Here is a 9,608-nt window from a genome sequence, read left to right as displayed (position 1 = left end):
CGCGTCCCCTCCCTCTGCTTTGCTCTCCCCCCTGCCCGGCTCCAGGGCCTGCCAGGGGTCAACACCCCCCCCCCCCCCCCCTTTTATAACCACAAACCGCTTCCCCACGGGCAGTAGTTTTTATTCTGGGGTGTAGGACCGGGCTCCCCCCCGCGCCTCCAGCCAGCGCCCGAGGGCGAACTTGGTGCCGGTGCTGACGCGTTGGCCGCCTCCGGCCGCGCTCAGGAAGGTGCCGGTGGGGACGCGGGTGGTGCCGCCGCTCAGCTCCGTGATGCTGAGGAGGGGGAAAGGCGATGAGGGACTTTGGGGGGGGGGGGCTCAGGGCTCTGCACCCCATTCCTGCCACCCGCTCCTGGCCCCGAGGCCTCCTCACCCCACGGCGTCCGGCAGCGCCTCGGGGACGGCGCCCGACCTCTCGGCTCCCTCCTCGGTGGCTGCGATGGCCTCCAGGACCGGGGGCTCCAGCCAGGCGTAGGCGCTCACCTCGCCGGCGCTGGGGCTCATCCCGGCCTGCGCCCCGAGGCAGCGCTCAGTTGGGGGGGGTGGGGGTGTGTGTGGGTGTCCCCCCCCCCCCCAGCCCCCGCGTCCCCAGCCCCTCGCTCACCTCCAGCCGCCGGTGGCACTCGGCGGAGCGCAGCAGCAGGTAGGTGACGATGTGGTGGCGGCGCGGCAGCCCCTGGCTCAGCCGGGGGGGGTAGATGGACTGCGGGGACGTCCAGATGTGAGGTGACACACCCCCCCCTTCCCACCACCACCACCCAAGGGTGCTCAGCTCCCTGGGGGGGCCGGCGCGGTGCTGAGCCCCCCCCCCCCCCGCAGCGGGGTGTTACCTCCCAGAGGCCGAGCGTCCTCCAGGAGAAGGTCCCCGCTGCCAGGCGCAGCCCCGTCTCCTCCGCCAGCTCCCGCAGCCCCCCGGCCAGCAGCTACAGCCAAGGAGACAGTTTGGGGGGGGGGGGGGGGGGGTGTAGGGGGGGGTCACAGTGCTCTGGCCCCCCCCCCCCCCCCAAACTCACCCAGGCGCTGTCACCATGTTGTCCCCTCACCTCTTCATCCGGCTCCACGTGCCCACCTGCGAGGAGGGATGAGCGGGTTGCGGGGGGCACCCTGAAGGACTCAGCACCCCGTATCCCCCCCCCCCCAAAACTCACCGGGCGGCACCCAGACGCCGGGGAAGGTGCTGAGGGCGCCGGCGCGGCGGGTGAGCAGGATGCGGCCGGTGCTGGCCTGCAGCAGCACGGCCACCCCCGCGGCCACCCCCGGCGCGGCGGGGAGGAGCGGCGGCAGGCGCTTGGCGGGGCAGAAGGGGGGTCTCTGTGGGGAGCGGGGCCGTGAGGGGACACGGGGACATTTGGGGGTGGGGGGGGGCACCGCTGACCCCCCCCCCCTCCCCACACCCCCCCCACCTTGAGGAGGGCGGTGGTGGAGCCGGGGAAGGTCGTGTCCGAGAGGAGGAAGCGGCCGCGGTGCAAACCGCAGCTCACCAGGGCCGCGTCCGCGTGCGGCGGGCAGAAGGTGCCGGTGACGCTCTGGGGGGGGGGACACACACACACAGGACCACGACGACGTGGCCACCACCACGGCACCGCGATGGCCACCGCCCTGGCTCCTTGATGGCCACCGTGCTGGCCACAGCATTGCCACCACCATGGCCACCGCCCTGGCACTGTGCTGGCCATCGTGCTGGATGCTGCTGCGGCACCGCGATGGCCACCACCCTGGCTCCTTGATGGCCACCACCATGGCCACCGCCCTGGCTCCTTGATGGCCACCGCGTTGGCCACCGTGCTGGCCACTGCCACAGCATTGCCACCACCGTGGCCACCGCCCTGGCACTGTGCTGGCCATCGTGCTGGCCGCTGCCACGGCACCGCGATGGCCACCACCCTGGCTCCTTGATGGCCACCACCATGGCCACCGCCCTGACTCCTTGATGGCCACTGCAGTGGCCACCGTGCTGGCCACTGCCACAGCATTGCCACCACCGTGGCCACCGCCCTGGCACTGTGCTGGCCATCGTGCTGGATGCTGCCGTGGCACCGCGATGGCCACCGCCCTGGCTCCTTGATGGCCACCGCGTTGGCCACCGCCATGGCACCACGATGGCCACACCCCCCAAACCCTTTCCGCCTTGCGCATGCGCAAACGCGCCCCCCCGTGCCCGCCCCTCGCTCACTCTCCCTTCTTCCCCCCCCCCCGCCTTGCACACGCCCCCCCCCCCCCTTTGCACACGCCCCCGCCCCCCCCTTTGCACACGCCCCGCCCCCCCTTTGCACACCGCCCTCTCCCCCCGGTACCTGCCCGAACTGCGCCGGCCGCTCAGCCCCGCCCCGCCGCACGTGCACCAACACGCGCCCCGGCCCCGCCATGGGCGCTGCAAGGGCCGAGGGGGCGTGGCCTAGCCCGGAGGCGTGGCCTCCACAGGGCGGGGTGAGGCGGCGAGTGCGCCCCCTGCCGGCGGCGGGGCACACGGACAGACAGACACGGACACACGGACACACGCGGACATGGACACAGACACACGGACACGCAGACATGGACACACAGACACGGGACACGTGGACACACGAGACCCACACACGGACACACAGACACAAACACACAGACATGATGGGTCAAGTGGACACAGAGACCCAGACACGCGGACACAGATACATGGAGACACATGGACACACATGCGGACACATGGACACACGCATGTGGACACAGACACATAGACACGGGGACACACAGAGACACACACGGACACACACACACACACGGGTCACACGGACACGGGACCCACAGACACATGGACACACACACACACACACACACACACACACACGATGGTGTCCCCCAACTCAGCCATTAAACCCCCCCAAAAACTCCCCCCCCCCCCAGGCACGGGGGACGCCGCTGCCCCTCACAGCCACCAGTGCTGGCTTCTGCTTTATTGTCCCCAGCAGCCACGGCGGGTGGGCGCGTGACCCCCCCACGCCCCCCCCCCCCCACGCCCCCCCCCCCACGCCACCCACGCCCCCCCCCCCCCTCAGGGCTTCTTCACGCTGCTCTCGATGAAGGACTCCAGCACAAAGATGGTCTCGTCCACCTGGTTCTCGCTGGCGTCGATCCTGGGGGGACGCAGGGTGGGGGGGTGGGAAGGGCAGGGCGATGGTGGGGTCCCCAAACCCCCCCCCGTGCCCCCCCCCCCCCCCCCCCTTGGCAGCGCTCACTTGTTGACGTTGCGTTTGAGGGTCTCCAGCTGCTGGCGCTCGGGGGCCGTGATCATCTCCTCGATCTCCTGCAGCTGCGCCTCCTCGGCGCCGGTGGCCTGCATGGAGGCCAGGATGGCTTCCACCCGCTGCGACTTCTCCAGCAGCCTCCTGCGGGGCAGAGCGGGGGGGGGGTGGGGGGGGGGGCCGGGCACGAAAATGGCTTCAGCCCCCCCCACCTGCCCCCCCAATCCACCACCCCGTCTTCCCGACACCCGAGCCCCGGCGCTCACTTGTTCTCCTTGGTCTCGTACTGACGCCGCTCCATCAGGTTGGCCACGCTCTGGGAAGGGAAGCGGGGCAGGGTGAGACCCGAGGCGGGGGTGAAATGGGGGTGCTGCTGCCCCCCCCCCCCCCCCCCGGCACCCACCCCCGGGAGTCCCCAGGGTGGAGGGGGGTGGCTGGTACACCCAGGAGCGTCGCTCCGGGGGTTGGGGGCTGCGAGGGGACGCGTGGGGGTGGCCCAAGAGCCGCCCCCACTTGTGGGAGGTGGTGGAGGAGAACCATGGATGGAGGAGGAGGAGGAGAACCATGTGTGGTGGTGGAGGAAGAGGAGGAGGAAGAGGAGGAGAACCATGTGTGGTGGTGGAGGAAGAGGAGGAGGAAGAGGAGGAGAACCATGTGTGGTGGCGGAGGAAGAGGAGGAGGAGAACCACATGTGGTGGTGGAGGAGGAGAACCATGCATGGTGATGGAGGAGGAGGATGAGGAAGAGAACCATTCGTGGTGGTGGAGGAGCAGGAGAAGGAGAACCATGAGTGGTGGTGGAGGAGGAGGAGGGGGAGAACCACACGTGGTGGGGAGGAAGAGGAGGAGGAGAACCATGCATGGTGGTGGAGGAAGAGGAGGGGGAGAACCACGTGTAGTGGTGGAGGAAGAGGAGGAGGAGAACCACATGTGGTGGTGGAGGAGGAGGAGAACCATGCGTGGTGGTGGAGGAAGAGGGGGAGAACCATGCGTGGTGGTGGAGGAAGAGGAGGGGGAGAACCACACGTGGTGGTGGAGGAAGAGGAGGAGTGGGAGAACCATGCGTGGTGGTGGAGGAAGAGGAGGAGGAGGAGGAGAACCATGCGTGGTGGTGGAGGAAGAGGGGGAGAACCATGCGTGGTGGTGGAGGAAGAGGAGGGGGAGAACCACACATGGTGGTGGAGGAGGAGGAGGAGAACCACGCGTGGTGGTGGAGGAGGAGGAGGAGGAGGAGGAGGAGGAGAACCATGAGTGGTGGTGGAGGAAGAGGAGGAGGAGAACCATGAGTGGTGGTGGAGGAAGAGGAGGAGGAGAACCATGAGTGGTGGTGGAGGAAGAGGAGGAGGAGAACCACACGTGGTGGTGGAGGAGGAGGAGGAGAACCAGGTGTGGTGGTGGAGGAGGAGGAGGAGGAGGAGAACCATGCGTGGTGGTGGCAGCAAGCTGCTGGGCTCCATCTCCCAGAGCAGCAGCGTGCCTGGGGGCCTGGACCTCCCGCCCCGCTTGGGGATGGTGGTGTGGACGGAGGCCACGCAGGGACCCGACTGGGGTCCAGGCAGCGCCGGTGGCCTCCGGGGACAGGCAGAGCGAGCGGAGCCACTGGCGGGTCTGCGGGACTGTCCCCGGCGGCGGCCGGGACGCACCTTGTAGCACCTGTGCAGCAGCATCCGCGCGGAGGAGAGGACGTTCACGGTGTAGAGGTAGAAGGTGCGGGACGGCGCGTGGTCCGGAGTCTTGGGAATCTCCTGCCGGTGGGCGAGAGGAGGGGAAGGACGTTCATTCCCTGCCCACACCTTCTCTCGGGTGACACGAGGTCCTTGCGTCACCTTCCCGCTGGCCACCTCACCTGCAGGGACACGAAGTTCTCCGACAGCATTTTGTAGAGCATGTCCTTGGCTTCCTTGGCTGGGATCATGGCAAAATCCTCCACTTGCTTCTGCTCCAAATGCTTCTTTCGCAGGAGCAGGCGGAATATCCTGGCGCAGCGGGAACCAAACCTGAGTGGCAGAGGAAAATAAATCAGCGGACGGAAGCGAGAAAGGGTAAAGAAGGCTCCAAATTGCTGCTTCACCTCTCCTCCACGATGGACTCCAGGGTTGCCGTCGCCAGGGACGCCAGGGCCTTGTGGAGATCTGGATGAGATCAAGGTCAAGGGATAACACCGGCACTCGGGAATCGCTGGGTCAGGGACTTCACCCACAAAGGATACTGACGGTGTACATGCCCCCGCCGCTGTCGCCAGATTTACCCACAAACTCGAGCTGTGAGAGAAGAAAAAACAAAAAGTTCAGTACATCCCAAAGTAATAAAAATCCCGATTTTCTTAAAATCTTGATCATAAAAAGTACTATGTAGATTTTATGAAAAAAAAAAGAAAAAAAAAAAATCTCTGATCTTAACAACCTAAGAACATCGGCCATATTTTCTTAACACTTTCAGCATCTTTTAAATATCAGTAGAAAACTGCTTCTCCCTCGGTCTGAGATCTCCCCAGCACGTGGCTAAAGGGGAGGCAGCACGTGGTGCAGACTTGAGGTGCCAGGAGCTCGACACGGAGCTTCTTCACAAAACCAAGTTCCCACATTCGGGCAGTAAAGATAATCAGGTGTTTCTTACCGGGTCGTCTGCTAACAGGGTGAGATACTGGTCCAAAACTTGCTTCACGATGTTGTATCCAGCTGGAAGAGATCTGAATATCTACAGGAGGGAAACCAGACAGAATATAAAGGGGTAAAATGGAATAATCAGCTTTTCTAAATCTGCAGGTGCTTTACAGACTTTTCCTGCCCGATCCAAGCGCGGTGCTGGGGCTGTGCAAGGGGACAAGGGCCTCGGCTACGCCCCGACTTCTCAGGGGCAGGACCCAACCTCGTTGGAAGAGAGCGGCTGGGTGTACGGTGCGCTGGAGGTTGTGGTGACTTCGCTCATCCGCAGCATCGTCCGCACTATTTCGCTGCTGGTCTGGTTTTGGGGGGAAAGAAACAGCTTTTAGTGGGGGAGACCCTCTGTCCTGAGCTCTTCCCGCAGCAGCGGGGCCACCCCTGATGGCTCCAGAGCTGGGTTTAAAACCTCCCCACCTTGACCACGACCATCAAGATCCCCCCTGTGACATGGAGAGCGACTGCAGGGGGTTTCTGAGCACTTCCACCAACCTGATCCATGCGGTTGGCCACGGCACTGACGATCCCCTGGTCTCGAAAATGCTGGTGGAACCGGTCGATGTTGACTTGCCAGTAAATGCCGTCATCGGGTGGAGGCTGTGGGGGAACAGTGAGAGAAAGAAGCCACAAAAGTGAGGGCAAAGAGCCACAAAAAGTGAGGGGAAAGAGCCACAAAAAGTGAGGGGAAAGAGCCACAAAAAGTGAGGGGGAAAAGCCACAAAAAGTGAGGGGAAAGAGCCACAAAAACTGAGGGAGAGGACCCACAAAAACTGAGGGAGAGGACCCACAAAAACTGAGGGAGAGGACCCACAAAAACTGAGGGGAAAGAGCCACAAAAAGTGGGAGAGAGGACCCACAAAAAGTGAGGGGAAAGAGCCACAAAAAGTGAGGGGAAAGAGCCACAAAGTGAGGGAGAGTATCCTCAAAAATCAAGGGAGAGGACCCTCAAAAACTGAGGGAGAGGACCCACAAAAACTGAGGGGAAAGAGCCACAAAAACTGAGGGGAAAGAGCCACAAAACTGAGGGAGAGGAACCACAAAAACAACGGGAGAGGAACCACAAAACTGCTCGTTTGGTCTCTCCAGGAGAATGTGTTTGGGAAGAGGTTGGATGCCTCGAGCCCATAAGCTCAGAGGAGGAGGAAGAGCTCAGCCCTTGGCAGGACGGGGACAGAGGCGCGTCCCCAGCAAGGCTCCACGTAGGACACAGGCATCGTCCTGCCCAAGAGGCAGCTGCCTCCCCGTGCTGCAGGCCCAGCTCCAATTTACTGCCTTGGCTGCAGCCTCCCCAGTACCTCTGAGCTTTCTCCATCCTGCTTCTGCTTTTTCGCCTTGCGTTCGCTGTCCTCTTCCTCGTCACACGAGCGTCTCCGTTTCCCTTTCCCTGCCAAACCAAGAAGACGCCGTTTGCTTTTAAAAACCCCGGTCCCAGGCGCACAGCGTGTGGCCGAGCGCTCCCCAGGCACCCCCCTGACCATCTGGGGTTACCCCGATGGGCTCCTCACCTACGAGGTTCAGCCTGGGCACGACGTACATGTCCTTCTCGTTGATCACCAACGTGGGCGCAGGGGGAGGCAGCGTGCTGGGGGTCTCGGGGGTTTCGGGGACCTGCGGGCACCTCTGCACGAAGTGAGTGTCTGCCAGGCGCACAAACGTGTTGGAGACATCAGCGTAATCCATGGTTTTCCCGTCTAGGGCAGAGGAGAGAGACGGCGACGTCAAGCTCTGCCAGCCCCATGTTGGTCCTGCAGCTCAAGGACAATGTGACCCTGCAGTCCTCAAAAAACCACCATGAACGGGCTGCTCAGGGGCTGCGTTGGGGCAGTGGTCACCATTTATAACCCCCTCAGGCAGCTGGGTCACTTTGGGTGGCTTCTTCTCCAAGTTCACCACCAGCTTTCCGCCGCAACACAGCCCCAGGAGCCTCTGGTACCAGATTCACTGAGCAAAACCGGCCTCCGGCAGCCGCTGCACCTCCTCCCGCTCCCAGATCCCTTTTTTTGAAGGAGAGGAGCTTCCCACCTTCCATCGTTTCGGTCAGCCTGTCCGCCACCTTCCTCACCACCACACTCATCGTCATTTTGCCGTTGAGGAGCAGCTCCTCCACAATGAGCTCGCCCGTGTCGTTGTAGAGGGTCTTGGCGGTGTAGATGTAACGCGGGTAGCGCAGGATCCTCAGGACCCGCTTGCACTGGGCCTCGTACTCCACGAAACCTCGCTTCTGCAGCTGGTACGTCACCAGGTTGTGTTGGATGAGGACACAAAGGGCTTTTTTAACCTGCCCGGGGCAGAGCGGGGCTCGGTTACGTGGCAGAGAAGCCCTTGCCGTGCTCACCCCCACTTTGTGGCGGTCGCAGAGCATTTCCTCCCTGCCCAGCCACCATTTCCCCCCCGTTGGGACCCGCTCGGCGTTTGTGTCACCACTTTGTCCCTGCACACCATCCCCATCGCTCTGGACTCTCTTCCCTGCCTTTGCTCCCCACCAAGAAGTCAGAGTTACTCCCCTCCTTCCCAGATTATTTTTTTTAAGTGAGATAACGAACCACCTCTCCCGCTTAAGAAAACCCACCTGATTATTTTGCAAGCAGCAAAGCGCTCATTTGTCCTTCTCAAGGTTTTCCCCACCAGTTTCTCCCTCAGGAGCAGCAGTGGGGACAGACAGCACGGGCTGTCCATCGTTACTGAACGCCACCACGGGCGAATTTGGGCCGTACCTGATCCAGCAACAGCCCCGTGTCATTGACAATCATCCGCAGCGGCTGGGTGCCCGTCCTGATAAGGTAAGTGCCTATCTTCTCCACAATCTCCCCAAAATGTTCTCGCAGCAGGAGGGAGCAGAGCTTTATCTCTGCCTGAGTCATCTCGACGGTGGGTTAAAACACCCGGCGGTGCTGGGGAAGGGCACCGGCGTTATCGGGGCTGTTATGGGGGGACGGGGCAGGGGGGGGCTGTGCTCCCCGCCAGAATGGGTGCAGTGGGGGAAATTGAGTCTGGAGGGGAAACAGCCCCTGGCGCAGGGGTGGGACACAGAGGGGACAGGACTTTGGCACATGGCTGGTCCCTATATCCCCTCCCAGGGGATAGCAACCCGGTCACAGGGGTCCCTGTCCCCTCCCGGGGGTGGCAGCCATGTCATAGGGGTCCCTGTGTCCCGTCTCGGGGGTGGCAGCTCCATCCCTCTCAGGGTATGGCAGCTCTGTCACAGGGGTCCCTGTCCCCTCCCGGGGGTGGCAGCCATGTCACAGGGATCCCTGTGTCCCCTCTCGGGGGTGGCAGCTCCGTCACGGGGGTCCCTGTCCCCTCCCAGGGTATGGCAGCCATGTCACAGGGGTCCCTGTCCCCTCTCGGGGGTGGCAGTCCCGTCACGGGGGTCCCTGTCCCCTTCCGGGGGGGGGTGGCAGCCCTGTCAGAGGGACCCTGGATCCGCAGCTCCCACCCCCCCCATCAGGGTGCAGAGGCTGCTGGGTCCCTTGTGTCCCCCTCCCACGTGGGACCCCTCCCCGAGAGTTGGGGTGCTGTCAGAGGGGTCGGGGTCACTGTGTCCCCTCCCGGGGGGCACCAACCCGGCCGCGGGGACCCGCCGAGCTCTACACTCACCCAGGCCCGGCCTAGGCCCATGCGGCCGCCATGGCAACCGGTACTTCCGGTTCTCCGCCCGCCACTTCCGGGCGCCTCCGCACCTCCCGGAGGACCGGGCCGGGAGACGCTCTGTCCGCTCCATCTCGTCGGGC

General features: G+C 63.7%; 2 protein-coding genes across 5 annotated transcripts; both read right to left on the bottom strand.

Annotated features, from left to right (window-relative positions):
• Window positions 1–100: 100 nt before the first annotated feature.
• NUDT17 (nudix hydrolase 17) lies at window positions 101–2,666 on the bottom strand. 4 transcript variants are annotated; one of them, XM_042784667.1, is made up of 8 exons: window positions 2,295–2,666; window positions 1,404–1,526; window positions 1,149–1,311; window positions 1,014–1,069; window positions 831–923; window positions 605–703; window positions 374–510; window positions 101–274 (listed from the first exon to the last, which is right to left on the bottom strand). In XM_042784667.1, exons 1-8 carry the CDS (start codon window positions 2,604–2,606, stop codon window positions 121–123), a joined length of 1,137 nt encoding a protein of 378 aa, XP_042640601.1. In that variant the 5' UTR covers window positions 2,607–2,666; the 3' UTR covers window positions 101–120. The 4 variants fall into 4 exon arrangements, with proteins under 4 accessions (XP_042640601.1, XP_042640602.1, XP_042640599.1 ...); XM_042784668.1 differs by lacking the exon at window positions 2,295–2,666 and adding an exon at window positions 1,939–1,988 and having other exon boundaries at window positions 1,404–1,903; XM_042784665.1 differs by lacking the exon at window positions 2,295–2,666 and having other exon boundaries at window positions 1,404–2,141.
• Window positions 2,667–3,015: 349 nt separating this feature from the next.
• POLR3C (RNA polymerase III subunit C) lies at window positions 3,016–9,538 on the bottom strand. The gene is made up of 15 exons (XM_032982155.2): window positions 9,475–9,538; window positions 8,592–8,768; window positions 7,900–8,155; window positions 7,383–7,568; window positions 7,173–7,261; window positions 6,370–6,474; window positions 6,086–6,178; window positions 5,834–5,914; window positions 5,427–5,478; window positions 5,289–5,349; window positions 5,064–5,214; window positions 4,861–4,962; window positions 3,485–3,534; window positions 3,213–3,362; window positions 3,016–3,110 (listed from the first exon to the last, which is right to left on the bottom strand). The coding sequence occupies exons 2-15, from the start codon at window positions 8,736–8,738 to the stop codon at window positions 3,029–3,031; spliced, it is 1,605 nt and encodes a 534-aa protein (XP_032838046.2). The 5' UTR covers window positions 8,739–8,768; window positions 9,475–9,538; the 3' UTR covers window positions 3,016–3,028.
• Window positions 9,539–9,608: the final 70 nt, after the last annotated feature.

Source organism: Tyto alba, unplaced genomic scaffold (assembly GCF_018691265.1).
Source record: "Tyto alba isolate M040663 unplaced genomic scaffold, T.alba_DEE_v4.0 Super-Scaffold_8, whole genome shotgun sequence".
Classification (NCBI taxonomy): Eukaryota; Metazoa; Chordata; class Aves; order Strigiformes; family Tytonidae; genus Tyto; species Tyto alba.
Note: the sequence above shows the minus strand (reverse complement) of the source record. Positions and strands in the feature narration are given on the sequence as shown.

Excerpts from the sequence above, each read along its gene's own strand:
- NUDT17 (XM_042784665.1), bottom strand. The coding sequence starts at position 2,090 with ATGGCGGTGGCCAACGCGGTGGCCATCAAGGAGCCAGGGCGGTGGCCA. Across the intron at positions 1,070-1,148 it reads CGGCGTCTGGGTGCCGCCCG|GTGGGCACGTGGAGCCGGAT; the intron begins GTGAGTTTTGGG and ends CCCTCCTCGCAG. Across the intron at positions 704-830 it reads GGACGCTCGGCCTCTGGGAG|TCCATCTACCCCCCCCGGCT; the intron begins GTAACACCCCGC and ends ACGTCCCCGCAG.
- POLR3C (XM_032982155.2), bottom strand. The coding sequence starts at position 8,738 with ATGACTCAGGCAGAGATAAAGCTCTGCTCCCTCCTGCTGCGAGAACAT. Across the intron at positions 3,363-3,484 it reads TACGAGACCAAGGAGAACAA|GAGGCTGCTGGAGAAGTCGC; the intron begins GTGAGCGCCGGG and ends TCTGCCCCGCAG. Across the intron at positions 3,111-3,212 it reads CTCAAACGCAACGTCAACAA|GATCGACGCCAGCGAGAACC; the intron begins GTGAGCGCTGCC and ends GCGTCCCCCCAG.